The sequence below is a fragment of the Balaenoptera borealis genome (genome assembly GCF_965194805.1).
Source record: "Balaenoptera borealis genome assembly, chromosome: 3".
Classification (NCBI taxonomy): domain Eukaryota; kingdom Metazoa; phylum Chordata; class Mammalia; order Artiodactyla; family Balaenopteridae; genus Balaenoptera; species Balaenoptera borealis.
This window is the reverse complement of record NC_138866.1, coordinates 161121194-161145224: the sequence shown is the minus strand read 5'-3', so window position 1 is coordinate 161145224 and position 24031 is coordinate 161121194. Positions and strand designations below refer to the sequence as shown.

Here is a 24031-nt window from a genome sequence, read left to right as displayed (position 1 = left end):
CTGCTCTCTTCTGTTCCAATACTTCTGCAGGCTCCTTTTACATCTCTTATATTGCCTCTGTGTGTGTGTTTTACCCCTTAATCTTTTATTTTGGAAAATTTCAAACCTACAGAAAAGTTGAAACAAGTATAAACACAGGTACACACTTCACCTAGATTCACCAATTGTTAATATTGACTATTTTGCCACATTTACTATGTTTACATACACACACACACACACACACACACACACACACAAACCGTTTTTTTTTTTCAGAACAGTTTGAAAATAAGTTGCAAACTTCGTGACATCTAACCCGGAAACAATTCAGCGTGTATATCCCCAGACAAGGACATTCCCCTACATAACCATGTGTCGCAGATTCAGTTCTCCAGTTCTGAGGTGGAGATCAACCTGCAGGTTTATTGAGTGCTGCTGGGATCCACACCTGTGCAAGGGAATGGGGTTGCACTGCATTTTCAAGGAGGGCCTCAGGCAATCCCATAGGGAGCTCTAACTTGGGGATGGCCTATCACCTCTTTCCTGAGTTGGGACAAGGGTTCTGGACCTTTATGTTCCCTTGTTGGTAAGTCATTGCCTGAGGGCTTCCCTGGAAAGGGTGTGTGATCTCGGGCAAAGGAGCTGAGTGCAGCTGGGGCAATTCCACAGAACACTGAAGCCTTTAATCCTGAGCAGTGCGTTATGGTAGTCCGTACTGTCTTAGCTCCTTCTGGCTGCCATAACTCAGACAGGGTAACTTATCAACAGACATTTATTTCTCACAGTTCTGGAGGCTGGAAGTCTGAGATCAGGGTGCAGCATGGTCATGTGAGGGCCCTCTCCTGGGGCACAGATTTCTCAGGTTGTATCCTCACAAGGTGGGAGGGGCTAGGGAGCTCTGTGGGAATCTCTTTTTTTTTTTTAAATCAGTACAGCTTTTTTTTTTAAATTATTTTTTAATTTTTTTCACTATTTTTTTAAAGTTAATTAATTAATTAATTAATTAATTAAGTTTTGGCTGTGTTGGGTCTTCGTTTCTGTGCGAGGGCTCTCTCCAGTTGTGGCAAGCGGGGGCCACTCTTCGTCGTGGTGCGCGGGCCTCTCACTATCGCGGCCTCTCTTGTTGTGGAGCACAGGCTCCAGACGTGCAGGTTCAGTAGTTGTGGCTCACGGGCCCAGTTGCTCCGCGGCATGTGGGATCTTCCCAGACCAGGGCTCGAACCCGTGTGCCCTGCATTGGCAGGCAGATTCTCAACCACTGCGCCACCAGGGAAGCCCTGGGGGATCCACTCTTAAAACCAAACCTAATATTTTCCACGTAGTCTTCTTCCTCTTATTTTCTTTATTTTTCTTTCTCCGTGGCTGAGTAATACCAGTAGTAAGATATATAAGTCAAGAGATTTTTTAAAAATAACTGTTCTGGTTATGAACTTTCAGACTTACTTTTGTGCACATAAACACATTTTCAGCATAATTCCCTGGAAATTCATTTGTTACTGTGTCTATTAATACTTCAAACTCATTTTTAAAATTTGTTTATTTATTTATTTTTGGCTGTGTTGGTGCATGCAGGCCTTCTCTAGTCGTGGCGAGCAGGGGCTACTCTTTGTCGTGGTGCGCGGGCTTCTCATTGCGGTGGCTTCCGTTGTTGCAGAGCACGGGCTCTAGGCACGAGGGCTCAGTAGTTGTGGTACGGGGACTCAGTAGTTGCAGCTCACGGGCTCTGGAGCGCAGGCTTAGTAGTTGTGGTGCACGGGCTTAGTTGCTCTGCGGCATGTGGGATCTTCCTGGACCAGGACTCAACCTGTGTCCCCTGCATTGGCAGGTGGATTCTTAACCGCTGCACCACCAGGGAAGTCCCAAGCTCATTTTTTAAAATTGGATTTTCTGTCTTCTTACTGATTTGTGGATGTTTAAAAAAACATACTCTATATACAAGATTTATTTGTATTGTAAATATCTTCCCTCAGTCATTTGATAATTTAATTTTAATAAAGCCCAATTATCAATGTTTTTCAAATGATTAGTTTTTTTTTTTTGGCCTGCACTGTGTGGCTTGTGGGATCTTAGTTCCCCGACCAGGGATTAAACCCGCCCCATGGCAGTGAAAGCGCTGAGTCCTAACCACTGGACCGCCAGGGAATTCCCTAAATGATTAGTTCATTTTGAGTCATGTTTAAAAAATCTTTGCTATTCCCAATATCATGTAGCCTTTCTCCTATTTTCTTCAAAAAGCTATATTATTATACCTTTTATATCTATGATCTATCTCAAATTAAAATTGTGTATGGTATAAGGATCAGGGATTTTTCCTATAGAGATATCCAGCGGATCCAGCAGCATTTACTGGAAATATTCTTTTCCACATTGAATTACAGTGACTCATAAATCAGGTGGCTGTATACGTAGTTGTTTCTAGTCTATTGTGTTCCATTAGTCTATTTTTCTATCCTTGAAACACCACCACACTATCTTAATTACCATGATATCTTAAGTAAACCTTTCTTTCCCCTTTTTTAAAGCATGGTTATCTCAACTAAGAACAGTGCTGCTATGAATATCTTGTACATGTGACTGCATGCATTTCTGATGAGTATATATTTTAGATCATTGATCATTCGGTATACAAATGTTCAACTTTAGTAGATACTGCCGACCAGTTTTTCAAGGTGTTTATCCTGATTTAAACTCTCAGCATGTATATGTATGGGACTTCAGTCCATATTTGATATAATCATCTCTTTATCTTAGCCATTCTAGGGCTTTTTTCTTTCTTTTTTTAAAAAGCAAATTCAGGGAATCCAACCCAACATTTTAAGATACTATTCCCCCCCCTCCCATTTTCCTAGGTTATCTAAATAAGTGTTGTCCTTATGAGTTCAGATTCTCAACTATAAGTAAAACTGGGGACATCTGAATGAGATTTTTGGATTGTATCAAGTCAATATCCTGGTTGTGATATGTTATAGTTTTGTAAAATATTACCATTGGGGGAATTTATTTTTACTTATTTATTTTTTTGGCCGCTCCACCTGCAGTGGAAGCGCAGAGTCTTTAACCACTGGACCTCCAGGGAAGCCCCCATTGAGGGGAGTTGAGGCAACGGTACAAGGGATCGCTCTGTATTATTTCATACAACTGCATGTGAATCTACAATTCTCTCAATAGAATGTTCAATTAGAAAACAAGCAAAAATCACACACACACACACACACACACACACACAGAGTGCTCAGAAACTTTTGGAAAGAGAATATCTAAGTTCCAAACAACCAATATGCATGATTAACCCCACTCGCTGGCCATCAAAGAAATGCAAGTTAAAGGTATTATTATATAACACTACACTCCTATCAAGATGGCAAAATGGTGTTGATGAGGATGTAGACAACTGCCAGAGAGTATAAATTGGTATCAATACATCCACTCTGTGAAAGTGTTTGGCAGTGCCAAAGCAGCAGAATATTTACAGAACCTATGGCCAAGCAATCCCGCTGCTAGGTATGTGCACAACAGAAATTCTTTCAAATTTAAACCAAGAGAGGTGCACAAAAGATTTAGAGAAGCATTTATAATTGTTCCAAGCTGGAAATAACCTAAACGTCCATCAACAGAATTACTAAACTCTAAGATGTTTATCACATGTGGTAACATAAAACAATGAAAAAAACTGCTCTACAAATGTGAGTGAAATCTCCCAGACATAATACTGAATTTTAAGAAAAAGCAGACCCCAAAGGCTCCATCTGTATGATTCTGTTTACTTAAATTTCAAAAACAATCAAAACACATCTATGGTGATAGAAGTCATGACTGTGGGTACTTTTGTGGAGATAACAAAAAGGGCAGGGACACAAGGGAGGCTTCTGTAACGATAGGACCTTTTAGATCTTGATCTAGATTGTAGATACATGAGTGTTTACACTTTGCAAATTTTCCTGAGCCATAAACTTATGAATTATGCCTTCTTTTGTACATACACTATACTTCAATAACAGTTTACCAAAAAACCTTACCACGTTTTTTTTTTCATTTTTTGCTTGTCTTTGCTCCAGACTGTAAGCTCCTATTGGGAAGTATAATTATTATCATCGTAGCTTCAGAATTTACGAGTGCTAATACACAGAACATCAGAAACATGATATTGGACCGATGGTCACTTACATAGATCAGGTAACATTTAATCACAGACACAGCATTCGTCCCACATCAGTTTCTAAGTATTTTGCAAATATTGATTCATTTAGTCCTCATAACAACACTATGAGGTAAGTACTATTTTAATCGTCATTTTACAGATGATAAAACTGAACGATTAAGTAACTTGCCCAATGTCACACAGCTGGTAAGGGTTGAACTGGGATTCCAACCCAGTTTGCCCCAAGTTTATGCTCTTAACCACTGCTCTATGCATCGAACACTCGTGTTAAATCCTTGCTTAGTTTTATTTCTCAAGACCCCATGCTGCATCTGCAAGTAGTGGAAGTGCAAACTTTCTAACACAAATTAATTTGCAACACAAATGAGCTGATGTCACTCATATGCAAAGAACTCTTTATGTTTCAATGAGAAAAAGAGAAAAACTCACTTAAAAAAATGGGCAATGAATGAGTAGTCTATTCTTTTCACCCATCAGATCATTAAAGATTAAAAGATAAAGTCTCAGCGAGTAGAGGAAATCAATTTTATACAGTTAGCACAAGTTTACAATCTTTTTGAGAGCCATTTGGCAGTGTCCATCAAAAAATGTACATAGTCTTGAGTCATCGATTCCACTTCCAAAAATTAAGAACACAGAAGTACTCGTCCAAGTGTGCAAAGACTTCCCCAAGGATGCTTATTAACAATCATCCTTGTGACATTTCAGAGCAACACAGGTAAAGACCTATGAGCTTTCAGAGAAAAACAAATGTCACCAAGGCTCAGAAATCAAAATGCCTCTTGTAACATTTCAGGGAAGCTAGAAAATGACCCTGAGATTCTGTTCAGTTTATCTTTCCCTGGCAGCCTTCTTCTTAAAGTGGCAACACTGCTCTTTACAGGTTTGTGGTTGCTAATCCATTTTTATATTACTTATTGTTCATTTTTATGAATAGTTATTGGTAAAATAATAGCATATGCATGTATTTACTTAATGTTTTTTAAAAGAGTAATATAAAGTGTTAAGTGAGAATGGACTTTGTATTTTTTTATAGTTCTACAGTCTTTTGTAATTCCTATACTACTTTTGCAATAAAAACCCCTAAGCCCTCTTTTAAATAAATAGGAAAAAACCCTGACACTTTGGCATGGCCAACTCGCTGTGTGGAATAGCTCACGCGCCCAATCTTAATGGTTATCTAAATGCGAATATGGGGTAAATATCCTACTGAAATGTTTCTCAGTCCTTGGAAAAGATTTAAAAATTTATTTAGATTTATGCCTGAAACTCTACACCGTGCACGTGAGAAACAGCAGATGACCCGGACAGCGCGTTTGCTTCCCTGTGCTGGCTGTTCTATGAAGGTGTGGTGCTCGGGGGCCTGGGCTGGGGTTGTGGCCTGATGCCTCCTCCTTCCACTCTGACCCCACGGAGGCCAGGCTTTCCACGGCTGTTAGGCAACCAGAAAATCAGAGGAGCCTCTTCAACTATCTTCTTAATAGAAGCATGTTAATATTTTTAAGTGTTTTAAGATCTCATTTGGAAAAGTGCTGTTCTTATATAATAAGAAAAGACAGTGATTTTCTTATGGTGAGTCATTTATTGTAAGATAATTTACAAATATCTCGCTGTCTTTACTGATTTAAACAATGGACCAACAATTTCTTCTGACAAGGACAGCAGTAAGCTAAAAACAAAATCAGCTTGCTGAATCTTCTTTACCTGAAAGATAAAAGTACAGAACAAATAAAAAACAATGTTTTTTTGAAAAATAAAGATGTCAAGAGATAATACATATTTCAGTGGGACTTAAAGAACTGACTCTACATAATAAAATGCTACTACTCTACACCAGTGGTTCTCAAATTTTGGTCTGGGGACCCTTTCATGGGGTCCGTGAGGGCGAAACTATTTTCATAACAATGTTATTTGCCTATTTTATTCTCATTCTCAGGTGCACACGGTGGAGTTTTCCAGAGCCTACGTGACATGTAATATCAGAACAGAATGAATACAGAAATGGAGAGAACTGAGCTATCCTCTGTGAAGTCAGATATCAAAGCGTTCTGAGACCAGGAAGTTTGAGAACCACTGCTCCTCACCAGCCTGTATTTAATAACTCAAAAGAATGCTAATTTTTTTCTTTTTGGCCGCACCACGAGCCATGTGGGATCCTAGTTCCCTGACCAGGGATCGAACCCGTGTCCCCTGCATTGGAAACGTGGAGTCCCAACCACTGGACCACCAGAGAGGTCCTAAGAATGCTAATTCTTTATCCTTACAGTTTATTTAATATATCTAAGAAGAAAAAAAAAGCCCACTAGCATCACCCACATACTCCCACAAGCTGGCTGCTGCTCCAATGGCCTGGCCATCTCATCTCTCAGGGAATCAGTTTCACTGCTGCTGAATTACCTTCAATTCTACCTGACTGGGTTTCTTTTCTGACGGGGTAGGGGAGAGTGTGTGAAATATTACCACTTTACCTCTTGTCTGAGGACGAAACTCGATTTTCATTAGTTCCTGGGTTATTATATTAGAAGAAAAAGACAAACACAAAACAAGCAGGTCAAGAAACAATCCATGCTGGTTAATCATACAATTTCTGACGAAAAAAGCCCACTTCCTCACTCACTACCTTGAGTGTATCACATAAATACTTACCAAAATATTCCCTTAAAACAGATTCAATGATTGTTATAAAAGGTCATAGACTTGAATCTGGTTAGAAGCAATAAAACCATGTTCATGCAAGTAGGCAGGACTATGAAAGCATACTTTAAACCACAACTTTTCTATAAATAGCACACAATATATTAAAAAATTTTAGGCTAGCAACTAAATATTTGGTACCTCAATTATGGTTTATTCATGCCTATTATATTATTACCAAAGAGCCAAATGTGTTTGTATTAAAGCCTTTAAGCAGAAGAGCTGACAGGTTACAGAGCATGCAGGTCCATTCATATAAATAATCCACCGTGGGGCTGCACAGCTAACTTGCAATAAAGGATTTAGACTGTCTTTCTAGAAAGTGAAAACTAGTCAATTTCCAGTTATTTGAGTTTTTAAAATTCTTGGTCTTCATGTCCCAATCTCCCTCTCCTCATTTCTCTGGTTTTGCTACTTTTCAGCCAAGTCCCCGCATTCCTAATCAAGAAAGAGCCTGGTCCTCAATTCTGCAGAGGCTGTAGCCACCGTCTATTCCGAGCGTTCATTCCTCTTTCCCTGGCTCTCCACATCTCTCAGCTCCCGGACCTTCAGAGCGCAGTCAAAACTGTCCCCCAGGCCTCTGCATGCACGCCACCCGAGAAGAAGTCGGCGTGGCTCCAGCAGTACGAAGTACAGCAAGGAGGACGTGAATAATACACTTATTTAATCCCTGTATTAGCCCCCATGTCATAGAAAACAACTGCGTTGCAGGGAGAGTATCTTAACCACGTCTATCAAGCTGGTAAATGGCAGGGCCGCTCATCACTGCACTGGACTCTGATGTTAACAGAGCAGGAGTGACCAGGCTGAGAGATGGATTAGTCTTAAACTCACGCTTGAAAGCAAAATAAGAGAAGGAAGGCTGCTGGATCCAACCAACGCTTACAGGACAGTCTCAACCAGTTTATTTGTGTCTCTGGCATTCTGCCCATTTCTATCCTCCAGAGACAAAAGGACCAACTTAAATGTCATCGTAGTGATAAACCTTTCCCTGATTCTTAAACCTGGATTCACGTTTTCACATCCCCAATAAAATGTTACTTCTCTCTCTGCTGAACTGCCAGGTCTTAATATATTCATGGCGGGCTTCCCTGGTGGCGCAGTGGTTAACAATCCGCCTGCCAATGCAAGGGACAGGGGTTTGATCCTTGGCTCGGGAAGATCCCACATGCCGCGGAGCAATTAAGCCCATGTGCCACAACTACTCAGCCTGCGCTCTAGAGCCCACGTTCTGCAACAAGTGAAGCCACGACAATGAGAAGCCCATGCACTGCAACGAAGAGTAGCCCCCGCTCACCGCAACTAGAGAAAGCCCGCGCACAGCAACAAAGACCCAACACAGCCAAAAATAAAAACAAATAAATAAATTAATTAAAATATATATATATATATATATTCATGGCACGCCATTCATTCACCCTACAAATATTTACTGAGGAAGTATGTGCCAGGTGATGGGGCTACAAGACTGAATGAGACACTCCCTGTCCCAAGCCGCAGGAGGACACAGAAAAACAAAAGGGCAACTCCTAGTAAAACAGTGTAAGTGCTATGATGAAGGGAAGCACAGGAGGCTGCCCCACTCAAACCAGGAAGGGGGGACTTCTGGAAGAAAGGATTACCCCAGCTCCGTTAGGAAAGATAAACAGAGTCAGATGTAGAATCAAGGGTGTAGGGGAAGGATGGCATTTCAGGGAAAAAAACATGTGCCACTCAAAAAATATATTTTTAATTTGGGAGAGAAATGACAAGGATCTGCGTGAAGAGGGCATAAAGGGGAAAGGGTCAAGGGATATTTCGAAGGTAAAATTTACAGAACTTGGTGACCAATTAGCAGGAGGTAAGAGAGAATGAGTCAAAGATAACTTACGACACATTTTATCTTTCAGCACAATTATCTGCATTTTTTTCTTATCCTATTAGCACGTAAATGCCTTGGAAGAAAGGATCACATCCTTTAACACCGTGCCTAGCACTGTATGAGGCATATAATGGGTGTTCAACTTAATAATTTTTAAAACAGAATTCCCATTATCGTAACCCTGGTTTCACAAACATTAACATATCTAGCTAGACAACCAAGACATTTTCTTGAGGAAAGCGGTATTTTAAGAACTACTCTAAGACAGTACTGATACAGAAAACTTAATTTAAAAATTCCAGGACCCTACCACCATTCAATGATCTGCAGATTTATATAAAACCAAACCCCAAACCAGTCCTGTAACTCAGAAAGCTTGATTTATAATATTTTAAGTTTCAAAGACAGATTTTATAAATGATACTGAATTATTCACATCCTTATTCCTAAAACTTGAAGAAAGTGCAAGCTAGCAATATACTAATTTCTAAAAAGAAGAAACTAAGCCTGAATATTTCAGCTGAAACAATCAAAATACACCAGAGATCTCATTTACATCAAACTTTATGTTCTACGATTAAGGAAACGAGATTAAGCAATGGATCATTTCATCTTTAACAGACAAAACAAAATGGGAAACTCAAACATGCAAAGGTTAAACTAGCAGGCACAGATGACACACGGAGTCTGAGGGCGACGCACGGTTACTTACAGAGCCGCAGCACCGGAGATGATTTCAATCAGCTCCTTGGTGATGACAGCTTGGCGGGTGCGATTGAACGTCAAAGTCAATTTGTCAATCATCTCAGCTACAAACAAAACAAAACAAAAGATTAGACAACAAGATCTGAAACTAGAAAAGAATACCTTTTTCACTAACTCATTTATAGACGTGTGTTGCTTAATTCAAAAATAAGATTCTGTTTCCTTTTGGGTACCCAAACTGTCCCCTCAAAAAATTTTATGAAGGTATTTTTGTTTCTTCCACGAGATACCTTTTCAAAGTACCTGCACACTTACTGCGTACCAAGTAAGATATTACTTCCTTTAAGGCAGAGAATATAATTTTTCTATCCTCACAGAATCGGTGGCAGAGCCGAGGACTAGACCCCAGCTCTCCTGCTTCCTGGTCCACTTCCAGAATCGCTAATGCCTTCTGACGTGAGGGTCTTCACGCTGCTTTCCGCAAGGGAATTCTCTCAGGAACATGCTCAGCGCTTACAAGCATTCTTGCTGGCGTTGTCCATGGCCGTCATCCTGGCACTCTGCTCACTCGTGGTGGATTCCTTCAGAGAGTAGTAGATGATGTTGGCCAGGCTGTATTCTTGGTAATTCTGCAGCACGTCAGCATCAATATCATCATAGATACTCATGCTCTCTGTTAAAACAAGCCATGGATTTCTCTGAAGCGATACAGCACAAAGACTGATTTAATCAAGACAGCTTCCTAGTATAAAAACTCTTTATAATTACAGAGAAGTCAATGTAAGATTGGCTAAAGGATTCAGTTTTAAAAGCTTCATCTATTTCCGTACTACAGATAATAGCAGATTTTCAGCAAAATATGATGTGTAAACAAAGCATTTGATATTCTACTTCAAATGCTTAACTTCATAAAACTTAAGAAGTCCACATTTAAAGTAACAGCACCACATTTCATGGATACAAATCCTTTGGACAGTCTCTGGCAGCGTGCTGGGCACGAAGCCACCCAACAGTCAGTGACTGTGTTTTTCAATAAAAAAAATTAAGGAAAGAACTGAGACTCGTATAGTGTAATATAAAAATCCCATTTCAGCCATTTGATTATTGGGGAAATCTGAAAGTGTCAGGAAAATAAGGGAGGGAAAGCTTTTCTGAGAATGTGGAAGAGAGGAAGAGTTAAGAGGCTGCTGTGCGTTTTAGTAATTAGGCAGTGGAAACGTAGCAGCAGACTTCAAAATTCATTCATTAGTGTAAAGTGCTGAGACAGTACTGGATTTCATCAAACTTAAGATGCGGTGGATTATAACTCCTATTTTATGTACCATGAAGAAAGAAAATAACATAGCCAATTAAAAATGACATGCCATCGACTGGTAGAAGCATCCCAGTTTCTAAGACGTTAAAACGTAAAAGTTACAGGGACTTCCCTGGTGGCGCAGTGGTTAAGAATCCACCTGCCAAGGCAGGGGACACAGGTTTGAGCCCTGGTCCGGGAAGATCCCACATGCCGCGGAGCAATTAAGCCTGTGCGCCACAACTACTGAGCCTGTGCTCTAGAGCCCGCGAGCCACAGCTACTGAGCCCATGCACCACAACTACTGAAGCCCATGCACCTAGAGCCTGTGCTCCGCAACAAGAGAAGCCACTGCAATGAGAAGCCTGCACACTGCAATGAAGTGTAGCTGCCGCCTGCCTCAACTAGAGAAAGCCTACTCGCAGCAATGAAGACCCAATGCAGCCAAAAAATAAATAATTTATTTTAAAAAATGTCAAAGTTATACACCTAGAACAGGAGAAAGCTAATATACAAAAAGGGAAAATAATCAGTTCCTGAGTATTATTTCCAGGATGCATCACTGAGCAATGATCACTTTGTTTCAACAGCAAAACAAGAGAACTGAGTTGTTCAACGTATATTAGTTGTGAATAGTGTTCAAATCTCTATTCTAGAGCATCTGTTTTGTGGTTAGGGAGGGCTCCCACACACAGATTGCAAAGCCGATAGATCATTCTAGCTAAGTTCTTCAATCTCCAAGGACAGAAATCATATCTAATGATGGCCTTCAATGGATATTTATTTATTTATTCAATTAATGAAAGAATGGAGTAAGAGTTGTCAAACAATAAATGTTTATGATTTCATGGAAGCCACTAATAGACGGTGACAGAAACAGCCCAATGTTATTTTTGTTACTGCTGAAAAAAAGCCACCCTGACAATCACTGTTTTCCTACATGTACAAATCTCTCCTTTCTATAGGAAAAATACTCGTCATACAAAACCTACTTACCAGCATTTGCAATGGTATCAAGGGAAAAGATGGGCTTTTCTTCTGTCATGTAGGAGATGACAGACCTAGAAATGGCAAAAGCAAATGTAAATTCCAAAAGTATAATTTTAAACTGTTAAGTAGACATTTACTTAATTGAAAAATCTGAACATAAACATAAAAAAGCTCGGATTTCAACATTTTTCTTGCCTGAATCGGTTAAAGATGATAGACCCTTCATCAAATTCATATCCAGAATTTAACAGTTCAAGGGCAATGACCGACGCATCCCCAAAGGTAGGGGGCCTTCTCCCCACTTCTTTGAATGTCACCAGAAACTGGTTAGAATGAGTCCTACATGAAAATGAAGAGGTCACATAAAATAGTTTAACAGAATACTTCTGCTGAAAGAACAGAGAACAAGGAAAAAACACTCTCACTACAGATCAAGCTTTTTTGAGGGGGCCGGGGGGTGTTCACTGAATTAAGGTGCCCCTACATTATCATGATTGTCCCTTTCCTTCAGCATCTGCCAAGAACTAAGGACTAACATCAGGCCTTTCTTGTCTTACATTTCTCTCTGCCTTTACTTCTCTCCTTCCAGTCCTAATCAACTGTCATTCATTTCTGGCATTTCTAGGCTGTGAGAGCTCCTTAGAGTCCTCATTAAAAAGAACAAAAAAACGCCCCCCAAAACAAAAACCCATAGCTTCTGATATTCCTATTGTATTCCATTTATGGTCTGGAAGAAGGAAAAACAAAAGATAAATAGAAAACAGAGGAATCTATCCATTCTACTATATTCTGGAAAAAAATTCAAAACAAAACAAAACCTCTGGGTATAAAATGGTAACCAAAAAAAGACACCTTGCTTAAATAAACTATCAAAGAAACTTCCCTTTATTCATTCTTGCAGCCCTTTAAACATAAACAATATATACTTAAATTACCTGTGAAGTATACTTCTGAGTTTATCACCAACTCCAACAATCTTAACTTCTTTCCCAGCTGCTGTGAGATTGGCCACCTCACTCTTTAAGTGTTTAGCAATCGAGGAATGAATAGCACCACAAAGCCCTCGGTCTGAGGACACACCAATAAGGAGATGTTTCTTCTTGTCTTCAGGCACCTTAATATCAGCCTTTTCATACAGAGCTAAAAAAAAAAGTATGTGTAATTACACTAAATACAGCAATAATCCCTAATTTACAAAATGATGCCTCAATATAATCAAGTGTCTGTGCACGTATTTCATTTACGATCAGGCTGAAAACCATAAAGGTTTAAATCTCTATTAAGACAAAGGTTCCTAAGGGCCAAATTATCTTAAATACTGACTAAAAGAAATCGCTAGCACAATTAAAGAACTTGTAAAAAGGCCAGACTTATAGAAGTACCAATTTCTCTGGACTTGCCAAATTTCTAAAGAAGACAAATCTTCAGTGTACAACCAAAAAAGCAGAAAACAAATATTTACTGAAATGCTCATATAATCTACATAGCAAGCTTTTATGAAAACTGTTGACATTAAAATGATGGACGCCATTTTATTTTTTATTATTTTTTTTTGCTGGGCTGCGTGGCTTGCGGGACCAGGGATCAAACCTGTGTCCCGTGCAGTGGAAGCACGGAGTCCTAACCACTGGACCGCCAGGGAAGTCCCTATTTTTGGTATTACTAACAACCTCACTTTGTTGGTCTTCCAAGAAGCAGAAGGCAAGAGGTGTTTAAATAGGACAAAATATACATTGATTTTACTGGGGAAATGCATGTGAGAGAAAATAGGAAGGAGGTCAGAATAGCCATCACACCAGGATGCCAGTCTGACCAGTGGGAAGAAAGGTGGGGTGGCAGCTTCCTGGACCGCTGTACAGTTGAGGGAAAGTTCAGCGAGGCTGCCAGGGAGCCCCAAGTCTCACAAGAACACGCCTACCTGAGTATCCCACCTGTGCTCAGGTGCTGGCCAGGAGCAGCCCGTGGGAAGCATGGCTTAGGTGCAAAAACACAGGACGATTCAGCAGCTGTGCTCACTCTAGTTACAAAGTGCATCTTCATGGCTGCCACATTCCCCCACTTCAACAAAATTCCTGCTATTGCCTTTTTCAGTATAGAGCAGTGATTCTCAAATTTCAATACCTGAGGACCCTCCATAAAAAGCAGAGAGAAGTAAATACTCAACTCTAAAGTTTAGGGAAGTGGAGAAAATATTCCTTTTCAGTCTCTTTTTATGTTTTATATTGTACAGCATAAAATGTCTATTTAAAGTTCTTAAATATTTTACTTTTTATTTTTTTTAATTTTTTTTTAAAGTTCTTAAATATTTTAAATGATTAGCCATTTAATATCTAGCAGTTAGTATTTTTTGTTTGAAGGACTTAGAAGTTGAATGGCAGCCTTAACTTGAATTTTTAATATTACACCACAAATATTATAATTAGATATCTGAGCCAATTTCCTTATTTGATAGTTTTGTGGTTATAGAGTTTTGAGGGGAAACAAATTTATTACACTTACTCGTTTCAGCATGAAAGGTGAACAGTGAATGACTTTCCCCTTTTCATAGAAATAGGCTAGAGTAATTTATCAACCTCTACTGGGCCGCTAACTAGGTGCTCAGTATTATGCTGGTGGGAGAACAGGACTCAGGAGAGCAAACGGCTGGGGTTGTTAATGATTGCTAACCCTAACCTAGCAAGTCTCCATTATGCCTCCTAGGAAAAGCTGAATATGGCTGTTTTTTCTTGTGGCTGCACCACGAAGCCTGCAGGATCTTAGTTCCCCAACCAGGGATCTAACCCGAACCCTGGCAGTAAGAGTGCCAAGTCCTAACCACTGGACTGCCAGGGAATTCCCTAAATATGGCATTTTTAAAGCAAGGAGCCATTTCCACTGAAGCCTAGTGCCCTATCGTTTTCTCATACAAAAGTTTCTTTAGAGCATGCTTAAAAAAGCATGCTAGGACTTCCCTGGTGGCGCAATGGTTAAGAATCCGCCTGTCAATGCAGGGGACATGGGTTTGAGCCCTGGTTCGGGAAGATCCCACATGCTGCGGAGCAACTAAGCCCGAGCGCCACAACTACTGAGCCTGTGCTCTAGAGCCCGCAAGCCACAACTACTGAAGCCCGCGCTCCACAACAAGAGAAGCCACCGCGATGAGAAGCCCGCGCACCGCAACAAAGAGTAGACCCTGCTCACCGCAACTAGAGAAAGCCCGCGCGCAGCAACAAAGACCCAACGCAGCCAAAAATTAAAATAAATAAAATAAATAAATTTATATGTAAAAAAACTGACTGGACTTCCCTGGTAGCGCAGTGGTTAAGAATCTGTCTGCCAATGCAGGGGGACACGGATTCAAGCCCTGGTCCAGGAAGATCCCACATGCCACGGAGCAACTAAGCCCGTGTGCCACAACTACTGAGCCTGCGCTCTAGAGCCCGCGAGCCACAACTACTGAAGCCTGCGTGCTTAGAGCCCATGCTCCCCAACAAGAGAAGCCACCACAATTAGAAGCCCGCACACAGCAATGAAGATTAGCCCCCCCTCACAGCAACTAAAGAAAGCCCGCGCGCAGCAACGAAGACCCAATGCAGCCAAAAAATAAAACACTGATTAAAAAGAGCATGCTATAAATGCATGCTTAAAAAATATGAAGAGCACAAGAAAACTATTGCACAAGGTAATTTATATGTAATACATAGATGTACTAACACATAGATGATACAGATACATCTTTTCTTCAATTTGGAAATAAGCAAATTTCTCCCTCTTTACAGTTGATGTTTAAACATTCCGCTCATGTACTCAGAGTCATATCCATGACTACTCAGTCACCTTCCACTCCAGGGCACCCCCTCCCCACCCTGCAGTCCTAAAAGATCACATCACAGTGTAACAGGAAGAAATCAAGCATTTGAGTCTGATGCACTAAATTTCCAAGTTCTTTTGATGGTATATTTAATAATCTAAGAAAATTTTCAGAATATCTTAAAAGTGAACATGATCACATACAGTGGTTAACAAATAGAGAAGCTCAGATGCCAAGTCACAGAGGTGTAGTTATGACTGCACTGGGCTTCAGTTTTTCTTATCTGCAAAGCGGGAGCTCTGACAGTCCCCACCCGCACAGGGCTGCTGTGATAGATGGGGGCCGGGAAGTACTCAGGACAGATGAGTCACGAGCAGTGATCTCTAGGTTAAACGGTACTTCGTAATTAGTGACTGTACTCTCCTCTTACCCAAGGATCCTATTCCATACACTCGGGCTGGTTTCAGTTCCCTCTCGGCTCGGGAATATTTTGCTGCTGCTACCATTTTCATAGACTTGGTAATTTTCTGGATGTTTTTGATTGATTTTAGTCGCCTGGTAACTGAAAAATAGAAGTGCTGTGTTAAGATAAAGGAGTTACGATTTCATTTGTGAATTTATCGAAATATTTTCCTAAACTGCAAGGTAGAATAATTAGCAGTTAGACCTTCAATTAATAGCAGCTGCTAAGCTAGGCTTAATGTTAGAGTACCAATAACTCAGACCTTGCGCTACCTGGACAGGACAAGCAAAACGGCAACATAATAGTATCAATAAATTATGTATTTAAAACACTAAATGGTACTGAAAATGGCCTTTAGCCACATATTCCATAACATTTTATACACACACAGCTTTTTCTAGTTATATCATTATCATTCTACAGACAACAGAATCAACAACCATGTTGTTGACCTCACATGGGTCTTTTCCAAAACAAGTTCAATGCTGCACACAGATGACATAGCTTCACTGTGTCCATTTTGACCAAATACGTAAATGGGCTAAAGCAGCACATTTTTATTTGTCAAAATTTAGTTTTTCTTAATTCACATATTGTGATAAAGTACTTACTATCTTTCAAGGTTGCCATATTTCGAACTTGGATCCTGAGAATAAAGGTGGTAAAAAACATTTTAGTTTTTTGAAAAATAGCTCAAAGAAAAACTTTCAAAGTTGATAAACTAATTTAAAGAGTGTCCCATAAAGAAATGATCTATAAGACTCTGAATGTGTATGTGTGTGTGTGTGTGTGTGTGTGTGTGTGTGTGTATGTGTGTGTGTATATATACATAAATTCCTCAATACTGATACCAAACCCTATACCATCAAAGGTCTCATTCTATTTGATCTAACACAAAGCTTCCACTGAAGTCACAATGGCATTCACACATGCTCTTTTCCCACCCCTATGTCTTTGCCTATATTGTTCCTGACTTCCTCAGTTCACTGAAACCTTTTCAAATAACATTTAGGGTCAACTACACATTCTAACGTGACCATATGTGTCAAAGTACAGTTTATTTAAACCAATTCTTAACTTTTTCAACTCAATTTAGTAAGCTTTTTACTAAGCAGCTACTCTGCTCCAGGACATGGTCTCTAACCACAAGAAGCATACTATTATCTCATAAACAAGATTTATGCAAATTTAGATTTACATGAAATTTACATTAAATATTTTCTACAGTCTTTAAAGTGCTAATGCATTAAAGTCAAAATAACTTGACTTAAAAGTAATGTTGGTGAAAGATAAATTACGAGAGGATCCTCCTCTTACTGGTGAAGACATGTTATCGAATATACATTATCTTTTAGCTCTTAAGTCCATAAAGTACCTGTGTTGGCCTGGAAAGCTCCATGGGAGAAATGAAGAATCGATAAATTTGTGCATAAAGAAGGAGGGCCGAAGGAGGGCATTCCTAGGAACTGGATGTAGTTTTGAAGCTGGAGACATAGCTTGGGTTAATAAGTTTAAATATTATTTTATAGGTACTGGGGAAATGATGAATGTTTCTAAGCCCATAAATCAGTTTAGTTTTTCAGTAAGGTATCTCGGATGGCAGTGAAAAGCATAAAATGATACCAAATGTTGATGACATGGAGGCCAAACAAGGGGCTTCCAGACAAGAGAAGGCAAGCACCTGGACTGAGAGGTTGGCTAGGCAACAGAAGACCAGATGTGAGAGCAAGCTGACCCAAAGGTTTCTAATTTAATGACCTAAATGAACAGTGTTGTCATTTAACCAAGAGAGAAAAACTGGGTGGGGGAGATCTCCCTGGAGATAATGAATTTTGAGACAGATTTGTAACTATCAGTAGACATAGTAGTTGGTGCCAAAAAAAAATAAAATTAAAGAAAAAAAGAAAAAGAAAGAGAATTAGAACGAGAAGCAGGGGGAATATGTCCTAATTCTATAAGGCCAGCATAACCCTAATACTAAAACCAGATAAAGACATTATATAAGAAATGAAATTTAGAGAACAATATCTCTCATGAACATAGATGCAAAAATCCTCAACAAAATACTAGCAAATGCAATCCAACCACGTATTAAAAACAATTATACACTACGACCAAGTGGGATTTATTCCAGGTATGTGAGGCTGGTTCATCATTCGAAATTCAAATATACAATCCATCACATCAACACACTAAAGAAGAAAGATTATATCATCAATAGATGCAGAAAAAGGATCTGACAAAATCAAATACCCATTCATGATTAAAAACCTCTCGGCAAATTAGGAATAGGGGAGAACTTCCTCAACCTGATAAAGAACATCCACAAAAAAAACCCCTAAGGTTTAATGGTTAGAAACTAGGAGCTTTCTGCCTAAGACTGGGAACAAGACAAGGATGTCCTGTCTCACCACCCCTACTCAACATTGTACTGAAGTCCTAATTAATGCAATAAGACAAAAAGGGAAACAACATGTGTACAGGTTGGGAGGGAAGAAATAAAGCTGTCTTTGTTCATAGATGACATGATCAACTACATAGAAAATCCCAAAGAATGGCTAAAATTAAAACAAAAACTGACAATACCAATGACGGCAAGGATGTGGGGTAACAGGAACTCTCACTGATCACCAGTGGTTATACAAAATGGTATGGCTACTTTGGAGGATGGTTTGGCAGCTTCTTACAAATCTAAACATAGTTTAAACATATGATTCAGCAATCATACCCCTAATCATAACCCTAAATACCTACCCAATTGAGCTGAGAACTTATATCTACATGACAACCTGCATTCACATGCCTATAGCAGCTTTATTCATGATTGCCAAAAACTGGAAGGAATCAAGATGTCCTTCAATACATGAATGAATGGATGAACAGACAGGTGCATCCATATAGCTGGAGCAGTATTCAGCAATAAAAATAAATGAGCCATCAAGCCACAAAAAGACATGGAGGAACCTTAACTGCATAATGCTAAGTCAAAGAAACCAGTCTGAAAAGGTTACATACTGTATGATTCCAATTATAAGACTCCAGAACTGACAAAACTATAGCAACAATAAAAATATCAGTGGTTGCCAGGATTTTAGGGAGATATTTTTAGGGCAGTGAAACTATTCTGCATGATACTGTAATGGAAGACACAGGTCACTATGCATTTGTCAAAACCCACAGAAGTATACAACAAAATGAGTGTCCTTAATGAAACTATGCACCTTAGTTAATAATGCATTAACACGGGTTCATTAATTGTAGTATACACTCCACACTAATGTAAGATGTTGATGACTGGGGAAAATGTCCAGAGCGGGGTGTGGGTATATGCAACTCTCTGTGCTACTCAATTTTTCTATAAATCTAAAACTGTACTAAAAAACAGACTAAAAAAAGTCTATAATAACTTTAAAATGCAGGCTATGAAATAAGATATGATGCCATTTTTGTGATTCTATGTGTTTATGTGCACAAAAGTAAGTCTGAAAGTTCATAACCAGAACAGTTATTTTTAAAAATCTCTTGACTTATATATCTTGCTACTGGTATTACTCAGCCACGGAGAAAGAAAAATAAAGAAAATAAGAGGAAGAAGACTACCTGGAAAATATTAGGTTTGGTTTGAAGAGTGGATCCCCCAGGGCTTCCCTGGTGGCGCAGTGGTTGAGAATCTGCCTGCTAATGCAGGGGACACGGGTTCGAGCCCTGGTCTGGGAAGATCCCACATGCCGCGGAGCAACTAGGCCCGTGAGCCACAATTGCTGAGCCTGCGCATCTGGAGCCTGTGCTCCGCAACAAGAGAGGCCGCGATAGTGAGAGGCCCGCGCACCGTGATTAAGAGTGGCCCCCACTTGCCGCAACTAGAGAAAGCCCTCGCACAGAAACGAAGACCCAACACAGCCATAAAAAAAAAAAAAAAAAAAAAAAGAGTGGATCCGCCAAAGGCAAAGATAAAAGCTGTCAAACACTGACAAGCTCTGCTAGTTCAGAGGGCAGACTTATCGACATAATGACCATCCCATGAACATCTTTTCATCATGGCACTTGAAAAGTAATATTTTGGGGATGATTTTCTTTTTTTGGAATAACAACTTTTTTGCCCATCTAAATTTAGATACTATAAAGAGTGACACTGGGACAGCATGGTCTCAGGCATGCACTCCAATTTAACTGACACAGGTTTCTAGTCAGAGCACATCATATGGAACAAATTCTGAACTGCATGCTATATCTGGATGAACACAGAATGTTCGGGTCTCCACACGTATCCCAAGTGAGAGGTATGCAGGAAGATATAGGATCTTTTGTGATTCTTTCTGCTGTGCACACACCCTAATTTCCCCAATTCTGAAGCACTCTCATGTTTAGACTTCATTTAATTCTAAACATGTCTATCTGTGTTACAAAGTTATTTTTTAAGTACAATTTGAGTGCAAAATAACCACGAGCTGATCTGAACTCTCTCTAGCGACAGACTGCTCTACTGAATATACAGTTTTTGCAAATGAGAAGATAAAGGAAGTTCTGAGTCAGTTTTGTGTTCTGGAGAATTGCATCATGTCCTGAAAAATTCTCGGGAGATTATGTGAGAAACTAGAAACACGTCAAATACAGCAGAGGGCAAATCGCACAGATAGATGGCGGATTACCATGATCTACTATGATCACACAGCAGGTTCGTGGGTGAACTATGTAACATTCAAAGAAATTACAGACAGCTTGAATGAATTTTAAGGAGTGCATAATGCTGAATAATACAAAAATTAAGGAAGAAGTAGCATCCACTAATTCCTAAGGAAAAGAAAATTATGAAGTATGTCTAATTCTAACACTGAATGCCTGGGTGAAAGTCCGACCCCGGCCTCTCCACCAAGTGACTCCCCAGAACTTTATCACCAACCATGACCCACAAACCAGTCTTGTTAGGCTTCTAACCTTCTCACATTACATTTTATGTAGAACGTGTATGTATAAATTCGTTTTCATTTTTCAACTGATACATCTGGATCCTCACAAGCATTTTTCCCACTGTCCTCGGTTCTTTACAAATACTGACTCACTTAATCCTCACACTAATCCAGTGAATGGGGTACTAGCATTACCCCCATTTAACAGATGAGGAAATGGTACAGAGACACTGAGTAACTTGCCCAAGGCCACACTGCCAGGTGAGCGGTGGTCAGGATTCAAAGCCGGGCAGTTTGGCACCACTCCATCAGGTACACTACAGGCTGCTGCCTCAAGTTTAAAAGTAAATATCTGCTATCTCAGCCTGAGATGACGGCCTCTCTTCTCTCCCCTGAAATGCCATCTCTCTCCCTTTTCAGTGTCCATAGTTCAACTTACGGCCTACTGGTTTCCTATTATAAAACAGTTCCATTTTAGACAATGTGGAACACTAGGAAATAGAAATGTATTTCCCCCTGATTTGAGATACCAAATTTCTTATTTCCGTTTTCTTAAATACTAGTTTAAAAAAAAGTTTAATTTCCAAAAATTTAGGGTATTTTACTGACACCCTGAACAATTAAAACAACTTCACTATGTTTAATCAAGCCTAATGTTTAGTTAATGTTGGTATGCTAACCTCCTTGAAACCAAAACTATAACAACAAATTGCAGTTTAAAAAGCTTTCAATAACCAAAACACAAACAAGGAAATGCCTCTTTCTGGTTCTGCAAAGACAAAAGTATAATATATTTCCCTACCAAATTAATTCTGTGGAGTGTGAAACATTAAGATGGCTTTAGTTTCTGAATTTAAAAGGCAATTACAGGGAGTGGAAGGGAAAAGGCAGAAGAGGCAGGAAAGACAGCAGGCACCCAGAGTGATGGAATATATGAAAAGGAAGAGGACAGAGAGAGTATGCTTTCCAAGGTGGAAACTGATGTTTGATGAATATTCATAACCTAACAATTTAAAACCAACACTCCAAAGGGAGTAAGGTCAGGACTTCGACATTTATTTGCTGACTGAGGTTCCAGTTTAAGCCCCACCCCACGCAGTAGTTGTCTCAGACCCAGCGAGCGCTTAAATGCTTCTTTACTAAAAGATCTTCAAAAGATCTTACAGGTTTTTTAAAAGTTATTTTTACAATTTTATGTAATATATTTTGTCCTCATTTCAGAAACTGTCCATTTTTAAAGATCAACTTGGGTAACTTAAAGTTCTAAAAATACTTCCAGATAACATTAATGCACAGGAAGATGGGAAGGAAGGAGAGCTGATGTTTGCAGAGCACCACTGCATGTGAGGAACTGTCCCACAAAGCTCACCAGGAACATGTCAATTTGTTCACCACATTTTAGCACTTTCCACAGTGCCAACTTGGCGCAGGGCAAGCACCCAACAAATGTGCGCTGAGTGATTAAGAAATGGGACAACCTATACCAGTGAGAATCCAACTAAGGTGACTTCTTACTTCCCATGAATACTCTTTCAGTATTAGGGGAAAGAAACTCTGAATTCCAAGGCAAATCCACTAACATTTGTATGTAGGTTTTTCACATCAGATTTAGTTACTTCATTAAGCTGAAAATCGTTTATTGTTATAAATATTTTGCTTAATGAACACATATCTATTTTAATTAATGCTTTATAGTCCCTTCTCATAAATTAGGATACAAAAGTCTAGTTTAGTGGGGTGGCTCTTTAGAATTCTCCTTTACTGTAAAACCGGAGAAGTGCTACAGTCTATAGCTAACCCTTTAGCACTGTATCTGAAATTCTTCCAGACTCTGTCTAGCTTCAACACATCTCATGCTATTATAGGGTACCATACAAACCAACGTTTGTCTGCCTATTCCTAGGCCTTCTAAGATGCTTTTTCTGGGGGTGGGGGGAAACCAATGTTTAAAATCCCTAAAACTTGCGTGGCAGTGAACAGATGACGCATAAAAGTCCATCTATCTCCTCCTCCTCGGGGCCTTGGGACGATATCATGACCTTGCAGGGTTACTGATTCAGCACAACGGTTTCGAGATAGTGCAAGGTGTCTTCCCCTTCCTCGCCAACAGATATTTAAAGTCCCCTTTGCAACCCACGAGGGCACTTATTTCATTCACTTGGGCCCAGCAAAGCGCCTGCTGCAAGGTCGTTGCTTAGTTCGCGTTGGGGGTTACTGCGCTCTGCACCGGAGAGTTTCAAAAGGCGCCAAGGACAAAAAGCACACCTTAACCTTCCGCTGGACCTTCCCTGGGGCCCTCCCCTCCCCCACTTTGAGGGCCCGGGTAAGGCCTCCCAGAGGCTCGCCGCCTGGCGCGCAGCAGAGGCTCCCTAAGCATTTATTTAGTAGCTGAGGGGATCCACGACTGCCCTGAAATTAACTGGGCCCAAGGCCCCACTCTCGAGGTCCCAGATGAGCACTCCTCGTGGCCCTCACCCCGCCCCAGCCCGCCTCCGGAGACGTGGCGCGCCCTTCCCGGTTCCGAGCGCTTCCTGCAGCCCGGGCTCCGGGGCCTCTGAGGGACCCGGGCCTGGCCGGCCCTGTGACCCCGGTTCCGTCCCACTCGCCTCCACCCGCTTCCCCTGCCCCCTGCCTGAGCCCCTCCATCCGTCGCAACCCTCCCGTTCCCACCGCGAGCTGCCATACCATTGCGGCTGCACGGCCCAGGCCGAGAGCCCGGCAAGGCCCGCCGGAGAAAACATGGTGATACCGGCTCTGCTGAAGGTCGATCAGCCAGGCCTCACCGCGCCTGCGCGGAAGCTACCCCACGCGCCCCGCCCACCCCGTGGTCTCATTCAGTCTCGCTTCTTCCCGCAGGATGGAACGAAGCCTCGCGAGCGTTGGGGAGGGGCCCAGGCTTCCGAAGCCCCACCTCCTTTCGAGGAGGGTATTTGTCCTGCCCACCCCCGCCAGCCCTGTTCCGCTTCCGGTCAACCCGGCGCTTGGCTCCCGAGAGTTGTTGCTGCGGAGGGCGCGATGGGGAAATCAGATTTTCTTACCCCTAAGGCCATCGCCAACAGGATCAAGTCTAAGGGGCTTCAGAAGCTGCGCTGGTATTGCCAGATGTGCCAGAAGCAGTGCCGGGACGAGGTAAGCGGGCCCGGGGCGGTTCCCTGCCCACCCCCTCCTCTCCCCGGAGGGACCCCG

General features: G+C 40.8%; 2 protein-coding genes and 1 long non-coding RNA gene across 9 annotated transcripts in view; 2 read left to right on the top strand and 1 right to left on the bottom strand.

Annotated features, from left to right (window-relative positions):
- Positions 1 to 5703: 5703 nt before the first annotated feature.
- On the bottom strand, positions 5704 to 23677 carry ATP5F1C (ATP synthase F1 subunit gamma; the record flags this gene model as incomplete). 3 transcript variants are annotated; one of them, XM_082387193.1, is made up of 10 exons in its annotated part: positions 23531 to 23677; positions 16550 to 16584; positions 15906 to 16037; positions 12621 to 12825; positions 11881 to 12024; positions 11692 to 11756; positions 9919 to 10074; positions 9409 to 9505; positions 6610 to 6646; positions 5704 to 5845 (listed from the first exon to the last, which is right to left on the bottom strand). In XM_082387193.1, exons 1-9 carry the CDS (start codon positions 23584 to 23586, stop codon positions 6640 to 6642), a joined length of 897 nt encoding a protein of 298 aa, XP_082243319.1. In that variant the 5' UTR covers positions 23587 to 23677. The 3 variants fall into 3 exon arrangements, with proteins under 3 accessions (XP_082243319.1, XP_082243320.1, XP_082243321.1); XM_082387194.1 differs by lacking the exon at positions 6610 to 6646; XM_082387195.1 differs by lacking the exons at positions 5704 to 5845; positions 6610 to 6646 and having other exon boundaries at positions 9405 to 9505.
- Positions 5852 to 8443, top strand: LOC309626472. Its single transcript, XR_014243216.1, has 2 exons — positions 5852 to 6575; positions 7258 to 8443. It is a non-coding gene; the product is annotated as an uncharacterized lncRNA (long non-coding RNA).
- KIN (Kin17 DNA and RNA binding protein) overlaps positions 23670 to 24031 on the top strand; it is a 36162-nt gene continuing 35800 nt past the window's right edge. For 4 of the 5 annotated variants that reach the window (XM_082387161.1, XM_082387162.1, XM_082387160.1 and 1 more), the window contains exon 1: positions 23792 to 23974. In XM_082387161.1, the coding sequence (XP_082243287.1) occupies positions 23861 to 23974 (114 nt within the window). In that variant the 5' untranslated portion in view covers positions 23792 to 23860. Of the gene's footprint in view, positions 23975 to 24031 lie in introns of all 5 variants that reach the window. The other variant, XM_082387163.1, reaches the window with a different exon arrangement.